The 25,169-nt window shown below is 38.4% G+C and overlaps 1 protein-coding gene across 8 annotated transcripts in view; it reads left to right on the top strand.

Moving 5' to 3' along the window:
• The window catches only part of ATP2B1 (ATPase plasma membrane Ca2+ transporting 1), a 63,742-nt gene that overhangs the window by 18,886 nt on the left and 19,687 nt on the right, over window positions 1-25,169 (top strand). For 7 of the 8 annotated variants that reach the window (XM_075080672.1, XM_075080675.1, XM_075080670.1 and 4 more), the window contains exons 2-10: window positions 9,074-9,485; window positions 15,028-15,225; window positions 16,097-16,351; window positions 16,430-16,555; window positions 16,912-17,055; window positions 19,948-19,986; window positions 21,051-21,212; window positions 22,858-23,072; window positions 24,231-24,473. In XM_075080672.1, coding sequence (XP_074936773.1) covers window positions 9,281-9,485; window positions 15,028-15,225; window positions 16,097-16,351; window positions 16,430-16,555; window positions 16,912-17,055; window positions 19,948-19,986; window positions 21,051-21,212; window positions 22,858-23,072; window positions 24,231-24,473 — 1,587 coding nt within the window. In that variant the 5' untranslated portion in view covers window positions 9,074-9,280. Of the gene's footprint in view, window positions 1-3,773; window positions 3,853-9,073; window positions 9,486-15,027; window positions 15,226-16,096; window positions 16,352-16,429; window positions 16,556-16,911; window positions 17,056-19,947; window positions 19,987-21,050; window positions 21,213-22,857; window positions 23,073-24,230; window positions 24,474-25,169 lie in introns of those variants that run through there. The other variant, XM_075080676.1, reaches the window with a different exon arrangement.

A 25,169-nucleotide genomic window follows, 5' to 3' on the forward strand; every position in this document is an offset into this window, starting at 1 on the left:
TGGTAAAACACATCAGATGATACTATGAGGTTCAGTTTACTGAAGATACTTCTTATATTGTACCAGAAAGAGGAAGCCCACTAGAATGGATTAGTGGGGTAAGCTCTTAAAATTTGTCATAAAGACCTTAAAGGAATGCTTAGTATAGTCATAATGAAGAAGTCTGCAAGAGATTCCACACCTATGTTTCATGCAAAGCCATCCAGTGGACTTTCAAATTCAAGTATCAAGGTTAAAAAACAAAACAAAACAAATAAAAACCCCAAAACAACCACCAAACCAAAGAAAAACAGCAAAAAAAACCCCTGAGCCCCCTCCACCAGCATGCAAAGCAAATGTGTGCAGTAATTCTGAAAGAGCAACTCAATTGTAGACTAGTTATAGTTGAATTAAAAAAACTTCAGCTTCCTAAGAATGGATGGCAAACATAATTGCAGTTTTTGAAAGGGGCTTTCTCAGAATGGCTCTTTAGGCAGTTTTCCTGGTGTATTTTCTGAAGCTACCGTAACTTTCAAGTTACACATTTTTTCAAGAAGGTTTTTTTAAGGGTTTGAGAATAAGGATAAGCTGTGTTCCTTTATTTCCAAAAGGCTTTTTAAAAATGTGAAGATGAAGGCTGTTAAACTGGCATGTTATGGGACAAGAGGGAATCTTCTTAAACTTTGGCCCCAAAAGAACAAAACAGATATCCATTTAGCATCATGGTATGTGCTCATTGAGATGGGTGACTTGTGCTGGGGTTTTTGTTTTATTTTTTATTTTCCAAACCATTGCTTGGCAGGGATGACTTGGAGGATCATATATGGATGATTTACAACATAAATATTACTATTTGTGTCATGTGTTTACAGTTCAATGAGCATATAGAATATTTCATAGTACGGTTTCTACATAGCAGTAAGCTAGTCCAAAGTAGCAAAAAAAACCCAACACCAAAACTAAGCTAATTTTACCGCCCTAATAGAAAGGAGTCAGTCATAGAGTGACTTTATGGAAGTAATTAGGCTTAATCTCATTAGCCATAAATATTTCCTAGTAGTTTTAAGGCTAATTTTATATTTATCTTGAGGTTTCCTGAATACAAAAAGAATCCGGTAAGGATGGACTTTTGCCCTTTGCCTGAAGGCTCCTAGCTTTAAAGAGCTTTTGGCACCTCTTTGGTACCAGGAAGCATGGTTACAGTCAAAAGCATACCACTCTGCTTAAATGCATATTAATATAAAAGAATACTTTCTAGAAGAAAATAGGGGAGTGTTCAAAACAGGGTGAGAGGGTAAATGTCTGGTTCTGGATGAAGTGTTACATGCAATTTAACTTGATCACGTTTTAATTTAAATGGGTCCAATGTGTTCTGAAATGAGGCTTCTGGTGTTAAGAACTCCTGAAGCTGACTTGGAGCATTTCCACTAGTGCTACTTACTAATGACATGGGAAGGGAGGAAAGTCATTGCTCAAACTGACTAAAGCAAATTCAATGGTATGCACATACAGTATTCAGGGAATTAAAAGATGGAAGTGAAAATGGAAGTAACACCTGAAATGTGTATTTAGCTCAAAAGGTATTGGAAGCAGGGTTAAGGAGAAGCACAAAAGTTGGAGGCTTTCTGAAAAAAGGTAAAAAAATTTCTCAAGACAAGTAATATATACCTGTGGGAATCACTGTTATGAGGACGTCAGCTGCTGTTTTGCTCTGAGTCATAATTATTGTCAGAACTGACGAGCTGGATGCATTGCTTACAGGCGTACACTAAGCTTTAAATGCAACAAGTGACTAAAATCCAGGAATGCGATTCCAACTCTGTTGGATGAAATTTGGTACCATTTCACTTGCCCTTTACTTGAAACTTGGCTGCATATAAAGATGTCATATGCCTCATTTTACACATGCCTGACAAATTTTGTGACTGGAATGCATCTTGTAACTTGGGAATGCAAGCGAACTCTGTTGTAGTCTAATAATGCATAATTTTAACACATAGGATGTCATGCTACTGTGTCTTTTTGAAAAAGTCCAGCTTTTTGTATTGTAACTTTTTCCAATACCATTTTGATAAATATTGAAGAGAAACATGTAGTAAGTTGTTCCTGAACTTATTAATGTGAATATTTGTCAGTGGAGATGACTTTACTGCAACCACACCCCCACCCGCTAGCCCTCCCCAAAATATCTCCTTTTAGGGTTATGTATTAAGTTATTACTATGATAGACCTGTTAATAGAACTTATTTACAACATAATTATCCTGAATAAATAGGATAAAAGCCTGAACTGTGCAGGATTAAGAGATTTTAAATCCTTAGTCATCTATTTAGGACTTAATGGATCTGAAGTGAAGGAAAAGATTGGTGGACATTAGACAAACATTTTTTCCTTGCATTTTAGATGCTAGTAGGTGGAGCCTTGTGATATACCAAGTTTACCGTCAGCCATCAGATGCCTCAGTCCAAATGATGGGAGCTCCACTCATCTCAAGTTATCTAAGGAAGATGATGCACACAGTAAACACATTTTAGGTACTTGAATATGCTAGAAATAATGCTAAACGGGACAGTCACACCTAGAAGTTAAAACTTTTTTCTCTGTGATTATAGCCTTGGAATTACCTGGTATTATAAACAGCCCTGTCAAATCTAGCCTTTCTGTTTTAGTCTATGATGTCATCACAGACCAAAAAGTAGGTGAGCCTAGTAAAAAGAAGTACTGAGAGGGAAGCTTCAGGTCCTGTGGGTGGAGAAGGGAGAAACTGAGTGCTGGTCAGAGCTGTGGACTGTAGGACACCCTTCAAGACAGTGCTCTGTTAATGGATATCTGGAATGATTAACTCCTGCTTCCAGAAAAGTGTTCTAAGTAGGTAAAAACTCAACTCTTCTGTATGGGTTTGTGTCTCGAAGTGTTCCACTTCTTGTGGACAACTCAGTGTTGTAATATGAAATAGGAGAGTATGAAAGCTAGTATTTTAAATACAGGGACACTTGACACTTCCTGTAATGATGATTGCATTAGTTTTATTCTAGGGGCTCTGCAGTATGTCTCAAAGCCTGATGTTCCTTGAAAGTGTTCATAGGTTTTTCTGAAGCCCTACTTGTTGGATCAGTCTCTTGTATCTATTTAGTTCTCTCATCTTCAAGTTAAAATACCTTAAATTCAGAAAGCTGGTGATTAGTTTTTGATAAAATAGTTTTTCTACTCAGACTATCCTATACAGCACTTTCCAACCTTCTTAATCCAGCTGTCATTTCAGTCAGTTGACTTGCTTCGTGAGTGTGGAAAGGCGGTGGCATGGGGAAGGCGGAGCAGTCCAGGCCTGTGTGGTTGGTGCATGGTATAAGACAATGTCTGATCAGTTGCCGAGCTCCTTGCAGAGGCTGTGGAGCGAGCTGCTTTGGGAGGGAAGGTCGTCTTTGTGCCGTGCTTAACCATTAGTTCAAATGAAAGGTTCTCAGCTGCTTGATGTATATAGTAAACTGATCCAAATTTTGTTGTTATTAATTGCCTAATAGCTCACCTTCAAGACTGCTACAATTTTCCCTTGCTGCTACCAAAATAGGAAGGAAAATGTGCAGGAATCCTTTGCATGAACATTGCTAACTTGTACTAGTGAATTGACTTCAGGCTCCTAATTTGTTAGCCATCACTTCAATATGAAATAATTTGGGGTCTTAAAAGAAACTACCGTTGGATGAAGCTGCTACTACAAAAGTGGCAATCATGGTAGGCAGCAGCAATCCTTTATCTAAAAGTGTGGTAAATGCCAGTGTTTGTATCCACTGCAGAGTCTAGGAAGAGCAGCTGGTTTTTATTTCAATGAAGTGAATACACCTGCCTCCCAAGGGATTGAGCTTCAGAATGAAGGTAAATTTCTCTTTGACAACTCAGCAAAACTTGTGACCTTTGAATTTACTGTTTAGAACACAGGAGTTATAATAAGGGAAACTTGTCATTACAATACTGTTGGGCACATCTAAGGCTGAAGGTCGTGTATTAAAAACTTTCTGTTGCGGAGTATCTTCCACAATTGTGCCCTCTTCCTCTTAGCTGTTCAATGCACTTGTAATTGTCTCTTTGTAAGCCAAGGCTTTCCCAGATGCTTGCACTAAAACAGCATGCCACTGAAGTGATTTAACTCCTAGTTGTTCAGTTAGGCACATTTAAACACATGGGTTAGGGATCCATAAATGCATACTGGTCCATGTGAACTTTCTGTTTTATTAGCATTTGTTCCTATTTCTTGTGGAAAAAGCAGGTGAGTTTCTGTAGCCTTTCAAGTAGGTATGAGGGTCTGCCTCTTGAAGAAAACTGACCCTGCAGTGCAGAAGATCTCAGACTTTTTCAGTGTGATTTCCAGATCAGTTTCTCAGTTAGAATCACTTTCCACTATAATAATATTACAGACAACTTATTCTTTCCCACCCCACCTCCCAAGGAAAAATGTCATGTGACGGCTTGAAGCTGTGGAACACAGCCAGTGCTGTGGGTTTCAAACTAAAGTATGCAAAAGCATATTATATTTTTGAGCATCCTAAAAGTGTGGGTTTTTTTGTGTGTTCTTTTTTTTTTTTTAAACAGATTAAAATGGCATGACAACTGAAATGTGTGGGGACAGTTTTTTATTACTGTAACCTCTTGGTATGTAGATCTGTCCGGTCTTTGCTGAACTAATTAGATTAAACAAAGGCTTTCCTCAGATAATCACTTTGCAAGCCTTTTGCTATGTTGCAGCAACCAGCTTTAGTGTTGTTGAAGGTCAAATGCTAGTACTAGCTAATGCTTAATATCTGAATGTATAGTGTTCAAGCAGATGCATAAAGTCAATTGAATGACACAGGATATATAATTGCCTGAGCTTTGACTCTTGAGGTGTGAATTTGTTGAAGTGCTTTAAGATTTAATTTTCTTAATCAATATTAAAATGCATTTCCTGTAGGTTGGTGAAGCAAGTATTAAATGCAAATTCAATAATAGGAAAGGCTTGGATAGGGGTCTAAGGTATGCTGGGTTCTGTGCATTTGGGCAGTAGTAATTATGCCACTCTTAAACCGTGCTGTTCACATTTGATCATCCGTGCATGGCCACTGCAAACTATCACTTCAAGGTAGCATTAATTTTAATAAGTGTAGAACAGAGATTATAGCTTTCTTCCAAATAGAGGGAGTTACTAAATCACTAATTACTAAATACTTTCACCTATGAAGGACTATTTCTGGAGCCCTCTTTGAAGCATGCTTAATCTTAAGGGCTGCCTCAATAGTAGCTGCTTTTTGGGGCGGGGGGAGTAACATGGGTTTATATTTAAAGTGCTGTGGTCAGCATAGCATGTTCTGGTGGCATTAAATAGAGTTGTAATCTATAGTCTTTTCATGCTTTGGTAAACATCTGTATATGTAGACTTGTGTGGTTAGAGCTTGTCCCTTTTCCATTACTACTGTGAGGTTATCAAACTTCTAACACTGCTGACATTATCCAACCTTTGTTTCGTGGGTTATGGTTTTGAATTATTGTCTTTGGTAACAAAGTATACTCAGCAATAAATACCAGTTTGATTTGGGTAAGGAATTTAAGATGCAGTACTTCTTGCAGGCAGCTGTGATGACGTATGTCAGTGATTCTATTACAGTCATGGAACAGCAGAGTCTTTTCAGAGAGATTTGCGCAAATATCTGAATCCTGCCTGTGAGAGTATGTGCTGCCTACTCTAAGGTGCCTCTGCCATACAGGACTTGTAGTTGCTTAAGTGTGACGGACAATAGCTTTAAAGTTGCTCCTAGTCTCAGTGATATGTAAACAAAGGATTATCCAAAAGTTGATGTACCTAATGAATGACGGACTCCTCTATATCATCTTGCATAGAGCTTGTTTAAGATGGACAGTAACGTAACTTCAACCGAATTAAAGTTTAAATAATCTGGAACTTCAGTAGCGGTCTATAAGTGACTTTTAGTTATGATAACTGTTTCCTGAATTTAAAATGTGGGATATTAGCAGATTGGAAGTTTGAGGTGAGTGGGTCTTAACTATTAATGCTTCAGAGCTTGCGCAACTCAAATAACATATCTCAAATGCCTGCTGCAAGAATTGAGTTGAGAACCGAAACACTGGTCAAAACAAATAAAATATTCATCTAGTTGAAGAGATAAATATTACTAGATGATCTGTGTAGTTTAAAAATATGCTTTCTTTTATGATGCTTGAATGTCACCGTTTACAGTTGAATTATGAATCGCCACTTTGTTTCAAAAGTGGACTGTTGGAACTTGCTGTAACAGGAAGCGATTGAATGTTGCAAGATCTGACATCAAACCACATTGAGCATATTTCTTAAAGAAATTTGTAGCGAGATTTTTCTGTAGGAACCAAAGAAACTATGTTAAGTCCATTCTGTACCCATGTGCCGAGAGGCTTTTGTACTGTCCATTGAAATGCCTGGTAAAAATGGGCTACTGGAGCAGACTTTCTGGTCTGGTTTGGTGTAACAATTGCTAATGTTTAACCAAGGTTTTATGATTTGGAGCAAAACTGCTCTTGCTCAGTATTCAGAATTTGAAGAGTCTTCATGCTGTTACTCTCAATTTTCCAGAGCTATTTTCTAACATGGATGTGCCAAGTAGTCTGTAATGATGCTAGAGCTGATCTGCAGAACCACACTACTTTTGTAGTGCTAATGTAAGCTTATTGAACTTTTCTGTGAACCCCAAGGGTCCATTGGTACCTAAGGACACCATTGAGGTACTTCAGAACATCCGGGAACCCCTTTCAGTATAAACTGTTAGTGGTAGCTAATCACTGGACTGTCACATCTTAACAAAAATGAATCTAGGTCAATAGAGGTGATAGAACTGGAGTGCAAAGCACAGTATGAGCTATGATTTAAGCAAGGTTATTGCTCTTAAGATTACTTGCACATGAAAGCGAGTCTTGCCTTGGCCCAGTATCCAGTCTCAAAGCTTTCCAATGCCAAGTGAGCAGTGACTAGAGCTGTAGCTTTTCCTAACCTCATGTCTGTACTTGGATTTGGGTGTATTTGGGCCTGAAGTGTAGGGCTGCTGCTAGAGGCTTGAAGAGAGCTTTTTTAATTAAAATTCAATCAAGTTTGATGTAATTAGTTGTGGGCATTCTGCTTGGTCTATTTTTGCCTAATTAGCAGCTGCAGCAACTTCTCCATAGCTATACAAACTCATTTGCTTGATCTGCTTCTTGTTATACTGTCATAGCTTGTGACCAGATGCCAATCGATAAATCCTCCTAGGCTACTAGTTTGCCAACAGCACCCAGCTTCTAGGCATTAGATAAAGATGTGGCATGGCTTTAAAGAGCACTCTTTCATACATGATTTGCATGAATTTTTTCACTTACAAGATACTGTAGCAGAACATGTTATAGTGAGCTGAAGAATGTGTGTTAATCAAAACTGCAGCCTGGCATGCAGGTTAACACCATCATCATGGACTCGTCAACTGTTGTAATATTTTTCACAAGTAACAGAAAACAGTGAAGATTTAAAACCAATTTTTAAATTGGGTACCTTGTTGGTGTTACAGGATGTTGAAGTTCTATGCATATGAATATTGATTGCTTTATGCTTTTTGTTGCTCTTCAGAAAACAGCCATAGACAGTGCTTTTCTCAGAATCTCCTAGTGATAGGAAGAGAAGAGCAGTTGTATTTCTGCTGGAGACAGGACTGTCACTTGTGGTTGGGTGACATCAGGGTCTTTCAGCATCAATCATTGTCTTCAGTGCAAATGCAGTACTGTGGCCTGGTGGTTAAAACAGATTGACTACAGCTGAAGCTGATTGTTTCCAGAGCAGAGAACTGAGACTTTCCTGGAACCAAGACCTTAAAATCCTAGTAATTAGGTTCTTATACCTGGACCTCAACACAGACACTTGTGGTTTAGCTGAACAGTCCTCTAACCTGGCAGGGCAATAGCCAAAAATCTTTTCTTTGCTATTTGACTCTTTACCTTCATAAAGCGATGCAGTCAGTGGTAACTGTCTGCCTTTGCTAGGCATATGACACCCGAGGGTCTCGTTGACCTGGAAGTGTCCAAGTTATTGTTCATTTGAGTCTGGCAGTCATAATGTTTCATGGGGGAATATATTGTTACTTGTGCCCACCATGCCCTGTTATGTTAATAAAGTTGACTTACATGATCAGACTTCTGTCTTCTGCACACAGCATCTTTGTATAGGCATGAAGTGTTTGTGCATTCACTAGACTGTTGTGTAGAGACATGTGTACGTGCAAGATGTGTCAGTTGAGAATTAAGTACAGAGTGCCTGTGCAGGTTAAGCATCCTGTGGGCAGATGTTAATTTCTCATCTACAGTGCCTGATAATCAGACAGAAGAGCTGCTCTTAGTCTCCGTATCATTTCTGTAGGAAGGTGGTATTGTGCAATTTTCCCCTCTGTTCAAAGAATTAAATGCAGATATTGTGGGAGGCTTGTTGTGATGAAATGGGCTGACGGGGGGCTCAAAGTATTTGGAAATGAAAATGCTTTAGGTCTGCCTGAAGATATACTCCTGCTTACACTACAAAAGCACTTCATGCGTGGGCTAAGTTAGTGTTGAAACTGTTTTCCTTGAGGTTTGCACAAATGAATTCATGGGAACACACAAAAGCTTGCTCATCCCAAACTCTGAGGTGAAAGCTTCAGTGACAAATCGGGATTTTTAACTTGAGTATGTTCTTACCCAGTGTGACATCAGCAGTGAATGATCCAAACTCCATTTCCCTGGAAACAGATTTACTTGCAGGAGTTTTTAAAGGTTTCTTCTTGATGAATCATATGGATGTACTAAGCAAAATGCAAGACTTCAAGGCAACAGCTGTTCTAAGAAGTTAATGATTTAAGAAAATATAATAACGCGAGGTCATTTTGGGAGGGGGAACATCCATTTTATGCCTTGTCACTCTTGCCAGCTGAATGCTAACCAAAAATATTATAGAAAATATGAAGAAATTGTCCTTAAGCAGAAATTTGTTCTGTGACCTCAATATGACGAGTAGGGTTGTCTTACAATGTATTTCACTATAGCTGTTATGTAACTGAATGTATATTTATTCTTTCCCTAGACTGTTCATGCCATTTGGCTTGGGGAACAGAACACGCCATGGGACAACCTCAAAGATATCTCTCCAGACGGGGTCTCTTACTTGGGTGATGCGTCTGCTCTCCTGACTGTCTTCATACCCCAAAGGATTTATTTTCCTTTTGGAAATATTTTAAGTTGAAATCTTGTTCCTTACTGGAAACTGTCTACACTAAAGACTGCACGCATCATGGGTGATATGGCAAACAACTCGGTTGCATATAGTGGTGTAAAAAATGCTGTAAAAGAAGCTAATCATGGAGATTTTGGAGTTACTCTTGCAGAGCTCCGTTCTCTTATGGAACTTCGAGCTACAGATGCACTGCATAAAATACAGGAGTGCTATGGAGATGTACATGGCATCTGTACAAAATTGAAAACTTCACCAAATGAAGGTAAGTCAATCTTAACACTGTTATGGAGGAAACTCCATTTAGAAAAAACCTTAGTCAAGCAAGCTACTAGTTTTTTTTAATATAGCAAAGTTTATCAAAGCATTTCAGTTACCATGATAAAATATTGCTTCTTACTTCTCCTAAGGCAATGGTATTCAATGGTAATAAGTAAGCAAGAGTTTTTTCATTTGGCTGAACTGCATGTGAGATGTTGGAGCAGTGATGAAGTTGCACTTTGGGATAAAGTTCACTGACCTAGGCATCTATATATGAAATAGCAATGCAACATGGCAATGCTTAACTTACTGTGAAAGTGTAAATTTTGTGAATAGCTCATATGACCTATAGTTCACAATTCAGATCATGCTGTCGTAGACTACAAGGTTTGAATAGTCTAATGCAGGGCTTCTGTGTTGCTACCTAGTTCTTGTATTCCCTAACACAATGATTTTTGAAACTGGTGACATCTGTTTTCTGTTTGTACTATACTGAATTCTTAATAGCAGGGTCTAGTTTTTAAGTCTACAGTATTTCTGTAGATTTCATTTGATCTACACAAAATAACTATCAGTACAGCTCTAGGCACTAAGAGGTAATGTCAATGTTAGAAGTTTTGCGAAGTGATAACATGATCTTATTCTCTAGAAATAGGCATCTTTAAAGAAGTCTTTGCCGTGTTGGACTTGATGGCATTCTGTGAAGTGTGGCTACCTGGTGCTTTTGCTCTCTAGAGTTATTACTCCAAGATGGACTGTACAAATGTGAAGAAGGAAATAAATGTAACAAGTCTCCTTCCTGAGAGCTTTCCAGAAGTTATTCCTTAAGATCTGTCCCTCTTTTACTACTCTCTTCCAATGTAAATGAAAGATATAAGCTTTAATTTGTGAAAGATGCAAGTCATATTGCTTAAGATATCTAAACTGTAGTATCCCGCACAAGTGTTCTTACATATTTTTATCTAACATTAACTCAAACTTAACGTGAAGTCCCGATGTTAGTAATGATTGAAAAGTACCAAAATCAAGATTTTGGCAAATTGCAGTGTCTTAGCATTTAAGCACTCACATAGCTTTTAACCGCTGTGATGTCGTGTTGGTGGCAGTAAAGTGCCTGCTGTCTTAATCCTGGAGAGCTGTTGCTTTCTGTTCTTCAGAAATGCCATGGAAAGGCTTGTCTCCTTGGATCAAGAACAGCCTACTAATGCCATAAGGTACCTCTGGGTACATCTGCATTCAGCATGTTTTGGCTTGATCTGCTTTTGAAGCCAGACTCCTGATTCCCAGGCTTTTGAAATTATCTCAGTACGTGAACTGGGTTCCTTGTACCAGATGGAAAGTAGCCAGCCCTCACGCCTGACCTGCCAGTGAATGGGAGTAGACCAGTTTGAGGCTAAAGGAACACGTAAAACACAAGGAGTGCAAACTTCTGTTCCTTGGCATCCATGGAGTTGTAAAGTTTAGTGCAGGCATGTGAAGCGCTGCTGTGTACAAGCAGTGTTAACACCTCTTAGATAAGAGCAGCAGTCTCTCATTGCCCTCTTGACCTGTTGTGTAGTACTGAAAGCCGGTCTCCATTCTCAGTGAAAAGGGCTGTAGTTTTCTACAGTCAGGAACTGAACTGAGAGTTGAATCCTGTTTTACATTAATCCACAAGATTTAAGGCCCATTATTACCACAAGCCAGGTGGGTGTATGATTGTAGAAGGCCATAATGCACTAAGCACCAATACCTGGTATACTACAGAATTAATTTCATGTCCCTTAATGTAACAAGCAGGTTAACACATGGGAATGATGAGTGTCAGCATACTAAAACTAGAAAGGGTTAGATGCCCTTTCCTGCAGATTGATTCTGCTGTACTGAGGACTGTGATCACAGCCTTTCCTTTTCAAAAGGATTTGACATTTAGATGTACTGTCCTGCAATCTATTAAATACAGTCACTAACTTGATAAAAGGGTGTCATCTTTTCTTTTTTTTTTTTCTTGGTGAAGTGTGAGAGCAGCTCATAAACACAGCGAGGCCTCAACAGTCGGACATGATAATTAGCTCAGAAAAGGTTAAGTAAGATGAGTTAGAGCAGTGTCCTCTACAAAGGTGTCATTTTGGCTCTAAATCACTACATGAACCTTTAGAGAACCAGTCTCTGTCAGGTAAGCTGCTATAAATTTCTCAGAGGTGCTACTGGAGAGCTCTTGTAAATGTAGAACTAGGTCTCCTCTTTTGTCAAATTCAAGTTCTAAGTATAGAAATGGAGACATTTCTAATGAGCCAATCTAGGCAAGATGTGTGCAGAAAACTGTCTTACACTAGTTCTAGCTCTCTAAAAGCTCTATGATACTTCTTCCTATTCAGAAGCTTTTTTTTTTTATAATATAAAATGCTAACTTGTGTAATTACCAGTGGCTTCACAGCAAAAGTACAGGTAGTTCCAGAATGCTACAGTGGCTGAGTTCAGCTTGTATAATTTTTTGCTTTGAACTTGGTGACAATGTAAGGCAATGTCTGTTTTCAGGTGAAATCTGGATCAGACCTACCTGATTTGAAACAAGAAATGGAAACTGTCCTTTACCAGTATTACTAAAAAAAAAAAAAAGACACTGAGCAGATTTTACTGCTTAGTATTTAAAGTTTATTTTGTCCTACACATTTGTATACATTTGTACACATGTAAATAAATGAATATTTGACATATCTGTAGTACTAAAAGTCCTTTCTATAATCTGGAGAGGTTGACCGCTATCAATATTTCCACAGGTCTACATAATTTTGATTGTCTAGTAATTTCTGCTTCTAAATTTCTAATAAATGTGTATATGAAGCTTTAACTAGTTCCTTGCGTAATATTTTTCAAACTTAACCCCAAATAACATAAATTGCCCTAGTTAAGAATATAATGGCAGTAGTTTTTACCTCAGGACTGTAGCTTGTGAACTGTAAAATTGCCAGCTGTGTGGTAAATGTAGCAAGTTCAGTAATGGTGCATGGTGTATTATGCCGAACACTAAAAATACAAGTGCTTTTTGACTTTGCTAGGCTTATTAAATAATCTTCACTAAGTGGTTGACTTTATATAGCCTTGTTGGAAAGCGCTTTTCATTCTTCAGAAGTATACAGCAACCATTTTTGTTCTGCATCCTGGTACCCTGTGAAGGGAGGAGGAAAGTGGTGCCACTGACATTATGTAAATAACTTTCCAGACTTTGCCATACTGAAAGGAAGAGAGAAATGGTATCTATTGCAAAATAGCAATACGGTCCAGCCTTTTGGAATGGCCAAGCTGTCCTGAGTTTCTCTAGATCCTCTCTTAGCTTGATTTTCAAAATGCTCTTGCAGTGCTGTTTGATTTGAGAGCGAAAGTAAGCACCTCAAAGCTTGAACTTCAAGAAGTGTAATGTTATGGCTAACCAGTAAAATTGTTCCTTTGTATTAAGCTTCTGAAGATATGAATTCAAGGTGAATCTAAGAGTGTTAGAATAAATCTAATTTATTATATACAATAAAAGTATGTTTAATTTATTTCACTTTTGAAAAGATCTGCACGTAATATTCTGCTTTTCAATTAAGTGATTACACAGCAGCTGTTAGCATTTAAAACTGAGCTTTGCAGTTCAGTTGTCTTTGCAAAGTGTCTTGAAATATCATGTGATCGTCCTAGGAAATGTCTGTTAGAGATGTTAAATACCCTGCTTATTATAAAAGCCGGTTGCAGTGGTCACTGTTCTCATTGGTTACCCAGCTGTTTGCAATGCCTTTATCATTAAGCAGTTGAGTTGACTACTAAAAAAACCTGCTACTAGTAAAATTGTTCTCTTCAAGCAGGTGCTGATCATAACCTTGGCAGCAATGTGGCTGGAGTATCCAGACCTTTGCTGTGAACATGGCTGGACCCTTGGCCATTTTGCTTTATAAAAATGAGCTAGTGGCTTAAATTCTGAATGGCTGGTTAGGCAGCCAGAAACTGTTGAAGGAGTAAACAGGAGGTGTATTTATGGAAGACCCCGAGTGCATGACCTTGCACTGAATATACATGGTATTCCTTTATTTTTAAGGACGTGGCTAACTCTTGAAGCATGCAGTGTCTTTCAGTGAAGGCCCCTCACTCTTGCCTGGTTATGTCCCTTAAGGATGGTACAAGAATTGAGACAGAGAAGAGGGCTCTGAAAGAAATAAGCCATATAAGAAAGAAGATAAGTACAAAACTGAGGTGACAGACCCTGAAGGGTTCTAAATATGGGATCTTTCTATGTGAGAGGAGATAGAAAGGGAAGCTTCAGAAGCACAAACAACTGCTGTCCAGGCAGAAACAGCATCATTGACCCTGGGCCAGCAATGGGCCCCTGTGGCCAAGAAGGCCAACGGTATCCTGGGCTGCATAAAAAGGATTGTGGCCAGCAGGGCGAGGGAGGTTTTCCTCCCCCTCTACTCTGTCCTAGTGAGGCCACATCTGGAGTACTGCGTCTGGTTCTGGACTCCCTGGTCAAGAAAGACAGGGAACTACTGGAGAGAGTCCAGCAGAGAGCTATGAAGATGATCAGGGAACAGGAGCATCTCTCTTATGAGGAAAGGCTGAGAGACCCGGGTCTGTTCAGCCTGGAGAAGAGAAGACCTATCAGTGCTTATAAATATCTAAAGGGTGGGTGTCAAGAGGATGGGACTGGACTCTTTTCAACAGTGCCCAACGACAGGACAAGGGGCAATGGGCACAGGATGGAACGCAGGAAGTTCCACCTGAATATGAGGAAAAACCTCTTTTGAGGCTGACAGAGCAGTGGAACAGGCTGCCCAGAGAGGTTGTGGAGTCTCCTCATCTGGAAGTATTCAAAACCCACCTGGACATGGTTCTGTGCCCCCTGCTCTAGGTGTAGCTTCTCAAGCAGGGGGGTTGGGTGAGATGATTTCCAGAGGTCCTCTCCAGCCCCTACCGTTCTGTGATCTGGAGAGTGGCTGCCTCTCTCCACATGATGCCTGGAGAGCTTCAGCAGCTTTTAATAGTATTTTATATAAGAATTAAATAATATAAAAATATTATCTTTATAGTATTTTATATTATTAATTATATTAAATATTTCATTATAAATGTTACATTAATTGTAGGATCCTAGGATGTTATCTCTGAATAGAGAATCCCTACAGTGGGAACCAGAGCTGGCTTCACAGGCTGTGGTCATGCTAAAGCTGCATGGTGCTTCTCAGTCTCGCTAGTAGTAACTCTACTAATGATCTTGTCTTGCAAACTTGTTTACTTTGTACAAAGGTATGTCTGTTACTATTACTCTGTTGCTATGTCATATTAAGTGTAAATAGGTAGACCATCAGCTTACTTTGTAATGGCAAAGTGTGAATTATAAAATACAGCTGGTTTTCTATAGTGACTCTGATTTATGGGTAATGGTTGTATATTTATATTTGAGATACAGCTTTTTAGTATCGTTACTGAAATATGGAGTAGGATTTGACTCCGTGAATGGGAAACCTCTGTCATTTCTAATGTGAGAGCGAAATGCAAGTACGTGTCACTAATTTTGTCTTATTATTGAATAGGTTTAAGTGGAAATCCAGCAGATATAGAAAGGAGAGAAGCAGTTTTTGGGAAGAACTTTATACCTCCTAAAAAGCCAAAAACATTTCTTCAGTTAGTATGGGAAGCACTACAGGACGTTACACTAATTATATTAGAAATTGCAGCCGTAGTATCCTTGGGCCTTTCTTTTTACCAGCCTCCAGGAGGAAATGAATCACGTAAGTAAAATTTTTAAAAAGTAGGTATCTACCTGTGTTATCCTATTGATGTTCCTGGTCCAATATGCCTATATTGTAAATCTGATGGGAGGACAGTAAGTCAGTGGAAAAGCAGCTTATTGTTCCTTATTGAGAGAACACTACTAGAAATCTAGCTTGCCTTAAAAGGGCAACATGAGATTTCCGTGGTCATGATCTGCGATCATTCTGATCAAAATAATGCCAAAGCTAAAGTGCAAGCAGCAGGAACAAGGACTTGTCTTAAATCCAGCCATGTCACTGTGCAAGTGTGTTTTTTTTTTTTAGCTGTGTCTGAAATATGAGAGCAAATGATAAATTGCGTAAATATGCTTTCATTGGAAAGACAGCAAGTCTTAAGTTTCACCTTATTTGCAATATGGCACTGGTAACTTTCTAATTTAAGAAATGAAGCTATATTTATACTTCTAAATGGAAGATGAAAGGATCTGGTCTTGATTGAACTGAATTTTTGTAATGGTATCTGGCTTGTTAAGTTGAAGATAAAGCGGAAATTGTTGAGAAAGCAGAAGGTGGTTAACGAATTGTCTGGTCTGGCATTCTTACATCATCAAGTTAATAAGGGCAGGTAACTGTCTTTATCCATTTCTCTTATGTTCAGATAAGCAGGGATGTTAAATTCTAGGTAGTTTAACTTCCTTGACCTGCTCTAGCTTTCAGGTTCTTTAGCTTCTTTGTGTGTTACCCTTACTGAAAATAAACATAAAATTGTAAAGAAGGCTAGCATGGAAAATGTTTAGCAACTCTTAGTAGTTCCTTTTGTCTGGCAAAACGTTTTTGCTGTCGAAATAATTATGTGAACTTTCTTAAATCTAAAACCTGTTTTCTGCAGTATGTGGATCAGTAAATATTGGTGAAGAGGAGGAGGAATCTGAAGCGGGTTGGATTGAAGGAGCAGCAATCCTCCTATCTGTAGTTTGTGTGGTATTAGTAACAGCTTTCAATGACTGGAGTAAAGAGAAACAATTTCGAGGATTACAAAGCCGTATTGAACAAGAACAGAAATTCACAGTCATCAGAGGTGGCCAAGTCATCCAAATACCAGTAGCTGACATAATTGTTGGAGATATTGCACAAGTGAAATATGGTAAACATTTTTAAAGTTGAACTTTATTTTATTTTTAAAAAAGGAACTGCACTCAACATACCCAGTGATCTCTCGTAGGTGATCTTTTACCTGCTGATGGTGTACTCATTCAAGGAAATGACCTCAAAATTGATGAAAGCTCACTGACTGGAGAATCTGATCATGTTAAGAAATCTCTGGACAGAGATCCTATGCTGCTGTCAGGTGTGTAACGTATAACAATTCTTGAAGGAAGTGGTTGATTTCTGGGGTTAAACTGGTTATTTAAATTTTGAGGTTAAAATCTGACAAACTGGCTGACTCCTAAAAGTATCCAAAACCAGTGCAACTAGTACTAAACTTGGTCAAAGTGAGAAGACTCTTAAAATTGACTGACATTTCGTACAGTTGCTTATGGTTTTATTTTCCAGATAGTTTTGGCAATTAAAGCTCTAGGGGAACACAGTGGTTTATACACACATCTTAGGGTTTTGTCAACATGAAGTTTGAGAATTTATTTCCTTTGTGCTCAGCCATATAACTGCTCAAGTCTCAGTGGAAAACCTGATTCAATCTTTCAGGTACACATGTGATGGAAGGCTCTGGAAGAATGGTAGTTACTGCTGTAGGTGTGAACTCTCAGACTGGAATCATCTTTACCTTACTTGGAGCTGGAGGAGATGATGAGGAGAAGGAAAAGGAAAAAGAGAAGAAGGACAAGAAAAGTAGGAATAATAACCTTAAATCCATGGGGAGAGAGGGGAGAACTCCTGAATGTTACTAGATAAAAACATGTTCTAGTTATCTGAAACCTCATCTTTTCAGTAGGTTTCACAGGAAAAAAAACTCAGGTCCAGTGACCTAAGAGTACTAATAACTCATGTCACATGAAGCTTAATTAAAAATCCACATCTCGTTGATCAATTAGAGATTGGAAAGCTTACAACCCCTAACCAGCCATACCATGTATAAGTTGTTAAACTGCCATCTTGTGTAACTTCAAAGTTCATTCACATCTAATAGCAAATACTTGTTTATGGCAAACAGGTTATTACCAGTAACTCAATAAATATCTAGTTCTGCTTTTGACAGATATAAAATGTACTGTATAGGGAGTTCTTCTGTGACACATAAAGGAGAAAAGCTTCTATCATTGGTACTGCTGAGTTTGTGGATATCTTAAACATATATAAGCCTGATTTTGATAAAGGTGAGCAGACCTCTGCTTCTGCCACTCCTTTTCTTCCAGAGCTGAAACTTTGAATGCTCAGATTTATACACAAGGCAGATCCCTAGCAGCACTTTTCCGTAAACTTTATTTTTGGAGGGATGAGGGGCTTGTAATCTGGAGCACTTCGGAGCCTTTCTGCAAAGTGTGAAATGGGCTGTCCTCCTTACTCTGAAGGACTTGTGCAGTAGCTGGTATTATAAGGTCACTCATCTAAGCCATAGCCTTTATCCTGAGAATCAAAGCTTAGGCATGGTAACCAGTAATATTTTGATACTAGCTCTCACAAGGTGTGTTCAGGACCGAGCTTCACCACAGCAAAAATTTTTGTAGAAACTGTTGTGAGCTCTGCAGGATGGGATGGATTCTGAGGATTCTTGGCATAAAATTATGCTTTTTCATCAGAGGACTATGAAACAGTAATGGAAAACCATACAGAAATGTGCTTAGGAATCTCAGTGCCTTCAAACTAACAAGGCAATTGTTAAAAAATAAGTGCTTTGTGTGCAGGAATTAGGATTGAACTGTGCTTTTTGTCTTCTTGCCCAAATCCACAAATACTCTACAGTTCTGATCTTTCTTGAAACTTAAAGCAGTAAGAGTCTTCAGAATTAAGTTACAAGAGTTGTTACAAGAAGAACTGAAAGGTCAAAAATTAGTTTCAAGCTCAAGCATGGTAGTGAAGAGTAAAAGCTGACCTGCAACATTTCCAGGGATTAGTGTGGAACAGTTTCTATCCTTTGCTTTTGCCCTTACAGAGGAAGGAGGAAGAAGCAAGCAACAGTACCAGCTGCCTCAGGAGATATGGAGAAGACTATAGCTCATATTAATATTCTGCCAGTGTCTGTTATGCTATAAGCATAAGTCTTTTTGACTAGTAGCATCTTGGTGTATCCTAGGGCCTGGACACCTGTGGGATTTTTTGTCTCCCAAGATAGACAACTTCCTCTTTTCCTTAGGTTAGGTGCCTGATAAGATTCTCCTTGGTAAAATTCAGGTTAAACTAAATTAGCTTCTCTGTGAATGTTAAGGAGATTAAAGTGGGTATTTTTAGTTGGCTGTGTGTGGCTTGGTTCAAAGTGAAAGCAAACATATATGCAAGGAGTTAGAAGTAGCAGGAGTGTAGAACTTTGCTATTGTAAGAGGGAGAGGAGCACTAGGAAAGAGAAAATACTAAATTAGGAGACAGTGATGAGTTCTGAGGAAGTCTGGCATATTCTGGAGAAGGTGAACATGCCTTTTTTCTCATCAACTGGTCAGAGGATGCTAGGGAAGAAATCTTATATATAGAAGTGAGACTATGTCTACACTAATGATGTAGTGGAGGTGTTAAATGTCATGCCAGACAGGCTGCTTGATAATTTGATTTCCTTTTACCTGACTACTCTCATGCATTTCAGTCTATATAACCTAAGTTGAAAGACTTAATGAATTACCAGTGACAGTGAAAAATTCTGGGTTTTATTCTAGGTTCCTCAATTTTGTGCTTTCATTTCAGGTTATTGCAAATAGTAATATAAACCTTGCTTTCTCTACTTAGGAGAAAAGTTTGTCGCTTGCCAAGGTAGTATCTAAACTTTATCTGAAAACCCAAATGAGAAAAGGTAGTGCCCCAGCCCCGATAAGCTACACATGATATGTCTGTCTTCTAGTTACCTTTAATGTTTCTCTTATCAACTTCTTTCACTATTTTACTGTCCTTTCTTATGATCTCTTGTTGAACTCCATTTCTTACCAGAGGTAGGAGTGATATTTTATTATGAATTTGAACTATTCTTTTAGTGGTGTAATATTGGTATGTTGCCAACAGATTATAGTCATGCTTGCGTAAATAGGGTTATCATAGATCCAGTAATCCAGTGCTGTACCTCCATTAAGCTTTGGTGTGGATTTATAAGTATTTTATACTACAGTACCTTCTGCAGTGTTGTACAAAAGCACTGATTCTGGAAGAGAGATCCTACAGTTCATTTACAGTAGTAGTCAGATACAGTTGCCAAGTGTTGGAAGAACAAGACTGAGGCCACCAGAATCACTTTAATGTCACAAATTTATTTCCTAAAAAAATGTTTAGGCAAGCCTTTTAAAAACTTTCCTCACAAGTAATGAAGTAATAAATGTCTGTATCAGTAATTTGTGCAAACTTAACTATGGTAGCATAACACTGCAGCAGTCTTGTACAGGAAAAGTCAAAAAAACTGATGTGAGCTGTTTCTGTGAGTTGACTTGTACTTTTAAAGCTTCAGTTATGTCAGCCCTCTGTCTCTAGCTTGTTCTACACTTTTTTAAAATGCCATTGCTTATTTCAGCATATGGTAATGTATGTATTATATTTGAAATTATCTCTGCACAGCCAATCTAAAACACAACTTGTTCCCTTCTCCAACAGGTAAAAAGCAAGATGGAGCTGTTGAAAACCGTAACAAAGGTAAATGCAGGTTCTCTGATACTTTCTTGCAAGTCCTTATTTTCTGAGCGTGTATGTAATGAATACATACTTCACTATAAAATGAATATTGAATACTTAGATCCAAAGTGCCTATGCAAAAGATGGCATAAGTGAATCTGTGCAAAACAAATGCTTAAATGAACTTGGTAGTCTCAACACAGCTAGACACTACAAAAGTAAACTTTACCAATGATTTTCAAGCTTGTTGAGGTGAGTTATCCTTGGCTGTCTGCCTGGTGCCCACCTAGTTGCTCTCTTACTCCTTCCTCAGCAGGACAAGGTAAAAAATAGAATTAAAAGCTTGTGAGTTGAGATAAGGACGGGGAGATCACTTACCAATTGTCTTCATGGGCAAGACAGACTCAACCTGGGAACGATTAACTTTGAATTAAAAATAGAGTAGGATGGTGAGAAAAACAACTAAAAACATGTTCCCCCTTGCCCCACCTTCCTTCCAGGCTCCACTTCTGATTCTTCTACCTCTTCCCTCTGAGGAGTGCAGGGGGATGGGGAATGGGGTTTTTTGGTCAGTTCGTAACACTTGTCTCTGCTGCTTCTTCTTCCTTACACTCTTCCCCTGCTCCCTCATGGGGGGCCCTTCCATGGGATATAGTCCTTCATTAACTTCTCCAATGTGGGCCCTTCCGCCAGGGTACAGTCCTTCAGGACAGACTGCACACGTGTGGGTCTCATGGGCCACAGCTCTTGCCAGGAGCCCACTCTAGCGTGGCCCTTCACAGGCTGCAGCTTCTTTCAGGGCACATCAATCTGCTGTGGCATGAGGTCTTCCATGGGCTGCAGTATGGATATCTGCTCCACTGTGGTTCTCCATGGCTGCAGGGGGACAGCCTGCCTCACTGTGGACACCTGGACACCTACACCCAATACACTTGTTTAAACATTCACGTGCAGTATGGCATCTCTAGATACAAGGTCCTGTGCAGTACTGGTGTTTAGTGGAGCCTGGTGTTATCAAGCTTTTCAGGTATCATTGATTTTGGGGACTCCCAAATGACTAAATTTTATTTGATCTTAACTTCTAGCTAAAGCTCAGGATGGTGCAGCCATGGAAATGCAACCACTGAAGAGTGAGGACGGTGGGGATGGAGATGAGAAAGACAAAAAGAGAGCAAATTTGCCAAAGAAAGAAAAGTCGGTTCTCCAAGGCAAACTTACAAAGCTCGCCGTTCAGATTGGCAAAGCAGGTATGATGTATCAGTACCCTCCTTATGTTGATGTCACATGTTTGAATAAAGTTGGAACATGCATAGTTTGTGAGGGGATAACTTAAGTAGCTAGCCTTGACTGGTTTGATTATTTTAAGTGCAGAATTCCAATGCACGCAAATATGCAATTGTGCTTGAGTGTGCTGATGGCTTTTCAGACTGTGTCGTGTAGATGGCCTTATTTTCCTTGATTTAAATAGATTCAGGCTTTAGTGTGTTAGCTTCTGGTAGAGAAAATTCCAACTTCATTACATTGGACAATTGTTATGAAAGATCCTTTTAGATAAGATGTGGCATTTAGTGATGTACTTAGAGAACTATAAATTGACTGAAGTCTGGAAAATGCCGTAGGTTATCTTTTGGTACTTCCAGAGGCTTAGGAGCTTCCACTTAACATATGCCTTGCTGATATGTAATATTTTTATTGACTTTCTACTGTCCTTTAGCTTGTGTTATTCTTCTATCAGCTAATATTCATCTGTCTTGTCAAAACATTTGATAAACCGTTCATTCTTGAAAGTAGAGTAGAACAACAATGCAGTTCTGTGTAAATTTTATGCAATGTTATTGGCATGTAGAGGTTTAATTCAAATATTTCAGGATTTATTTTGGCACATGTAGAGTGTTTGAAAGATTTAGGCTAGAAGAAACTTCTAGAAGGCTCGTAGCCCAGCCCACAGCTCCAAAAAGGGCTGACTTCAGCAGCTATATCATAAGACAGTTATGGTGCGAGGACAAAGCAATTAAGCTTTTAGCTTTAGCACTCCATAGTTATGTATAGCAATGTTAATTTTTCAGAGAAACTTTTACTAACAAACATTGACTAAAGCTTCCATGGTATATTTAATGTAAAATACTGTTCTTATCAAACAATTTTTCACGTCTTTCATAAATGAGAGCTCCTGTTTACCTTTGTGCACCTTTTGACCCAGTGTAATTCTTCACACACCCTTAATGTTCATCTACTTCATGCATGCATTTTTGCATTTTTCAGTCTTTCTGCTTTGGGATGGTCCACACACTGAAGTATCTCGCTGTAAAAAGCTGACACTTCAGTGACTTCTGTTCCTTTATTTCAGTCAAGTCCATTTTGCTTCAGTGTTACTCTGTGTTGGCTTAAGTGTGCTGTTCAGCTTGCTAACAGCGGTGCCGATTTGTCTTCCCAGTTACTCCCAGTTCATTGAACACTGTGCTTACCTGCCATATTTAATCCTGCCTTCAGGAGGAAGCAGGGTGCAGACTGTCAGCAGCTTTCTCTGCTGAATAAGTCAGCAGTACAATTGTTGAAGGCCTACTGAATTATTTCAGATCTTATTCTGCTTAGTCAATTGACCACATATTGGTCTCTCCTGTTGTAATTAGATCTACACTTTTCAATTAAATGGGAAGTAAAAAAGAAAATATTTTAGAAGTTTCTGGGCGAAATGCATGAGGAAATACTTGCTTTGGAAGTTGGAACACCTCTGAGAACTACCTCAATGTTTTCTGGCTTGCCTGTTTAAAACCTTAGCTATAAACTAACTTCTATAAAGGCAGAAGTATTTGCACTTGACTTACCCACAGTCTATATTGTCATAATATTTGAGATAATTTCTGAAAACTGTTTATTCTCTTTTTTAACAAGGTTTATTGATGTCTGCAATCACAGTCATTATCCTTGTGTTATATTTTGTAATTGATACCTTCTGGGTTCAGAAGAGACCTTGGCTTGCTGAATGTACGCCAATTTATATTCAGTATTTTGTGAAGTTCTTCATTATTGGAGTTACAGTCTTGGTGGTGGCAGTACCAGAAGGTCTTCCACTTGCAGTCACTATATCTCTGGCTTACTCTGTTAAGGTAAGTGGATAGATGGGGACCAGATCTTACAGGTAGGTGGGTGTATTCATCGGCTGTAAAATCTCAGTTGAGACATGCTGCATCAGCTATATATATAACAGATGGGGGAGAAACTTGTCTTGCTTCCCTGAACTGCATAAGAAATCTGCCCTAGTATTTTTCTTGATCTCTGAATACACACTAACATGAACAGTGAGCAGTAACAGCCTGTTGTCACCAACTAAATATGAATGGGTTTAGCTCATAACATTGTAGCACTTGCTTAAAATAAATGTTAGAGTTGGTAAATAACAAACTCTTCCGTAAACCTGAACTTGTACCTAACTGACATGTTAAGCAACTACCGCAAAAGTTTCCAGATTGGTTCTTCTTGAGGACTGGATATTGTAGAACGTATAGCTTTCTATTTATTATACAGCAGGTTTTTGACTCATGCTCTTTGTTCTCTTAATTTTCTTTTTGCTTCAGTGTGCCTGGACAGGTTATTGATCTGAAAATCTAATTGTGAAGACAATGGCTCTTTAGGCTGTGTTCTAAACTTAATAACTTCACCGTACTAACTAGTAGTGGCCTCAGTATTGTATCATTTGAAATTACTCTGCCTCTTTGAGGTTAAAATACTGTCCAAACCTGTTAGGTCAAACGTTGTTTTAAATTATTTACTTATGGAGTTTTTGTAGCCCTCACTATCATAGCTTAAACATTATGCTCTCAGTTTGTATCTGATTTTAAGTCTGACTCTAGCATCTTTGAAATATATATCATTTGATGTTCAGATAAGTTTGTAACATAGTTTACTTGATCTTTCTCGTAGAGCAGAAAGACTTTTTAAAATGTTGTGTCTGGTAAAGCTCAGTCTGTATTTCTCTATTTCTAAATATCATCATAAACTACTTGCTCATAAGAGTCTGACTAGTATCAGTAGTCAGCATGACATGCAAATACAGGAGATTAAGACTGTATTTATAACCGTGTTCAAAATAAAGTTTACTGTGACATGATAGACTTAAAGGAATCCTTAAAGAATGTAACATGCCAGAAAAACTTGAAGGCTGAGTGTCTTCAAAACTGCTGTGTAAGACTGGACACCCAAAATGAGAATTTCTGAAATGTGAAGCAGTGATCGTGGCTTGCTGTTGACTGCTTTTATTCCTCTAGAAAATGATGAAAGATAACAACTTGGTGAGACATCTGGATGCATGTGAAACAATGGGCAATGCAACAGCTATCTGCTCAGATAAAACGGGAACATTGACCATGAACAGAATGACGGTGGTCCAAGCTTACATCAATGAAAAACATTATAAAAAAATTCCAGAACCTGAAGCTATTCCAGAGAAAACTATGGCTTACCTTGTGACAGGAATTTCTGTTAATTGTGCTTATACTTCCAAAATACTGGTAAGTGGATTTCTTCATTCTAATCAAGGTAACTAAACAACTTCCTCAAAAGATGCAAACTGTCTGGTGGTCACATGGTAGGCAGTTAAGTGTTAGTGTGTGGCAAAATGCAGTGTTTTGGACCTGCTGTAAATTACTCAACTGTTCATTTGAGACTAAACTTCAAAAATAGCTTATTTCAATTACAATTCATAACTCAGATAAAATCTCAGGAAGATAACTTGCTTTAAGTTTGCAGTTGTATCTAAATTTGTTTTTCTAAGTGGGCTGTTTACCTCACTTGAAGGCATCTTCGCTCAGTTTGAGTGCTATTTCAAAGTAAACATGTAAAAGTAGCATAACATTAGCTAGAATGTAGTGAGAAAATGCAAGTACAGTCGAGGATTTTGATGAATTTTTTATTCCAGATACTGTTATATGAATTTGTAGACTTTAGAATTGTAACATCTTTGCCCACACTTTGAGACTTCCAAAATATTTTAAAATAAAAAGAATAATGAACTTTTCCACATCATAAATGCTGGACTACTCTGCACTTTTGCATGCATCATTTTCTGCGACTCCAAACATAGCTTCCTTGCAGTGTTTATTCCAACATGTTATGTAACTTATATTCTTTAAGGCAGCAAAAATAATCATTAGGATTTAGCTTTAAAAAAAAATAAAAATAAAAATTGCACTTTAATTTAGTATAAG

The sequence above is a fragment of the Phalacrocorax aristotelis genome, chromosome 1 (assembly GCF_949628215.1).
Source record: "Phalacrocorax aristotelis chromosome 1, bGulAri2.1, whole genome shotgun sequence".
In the NCBI taxonomy this organism is placed as follows: Eukaryota; Metazoa; Chordata; class Aves; order Suliformes; family Phalacrocoracidae; genus Phalacrocorax; species Phalacrocorax aristotelis.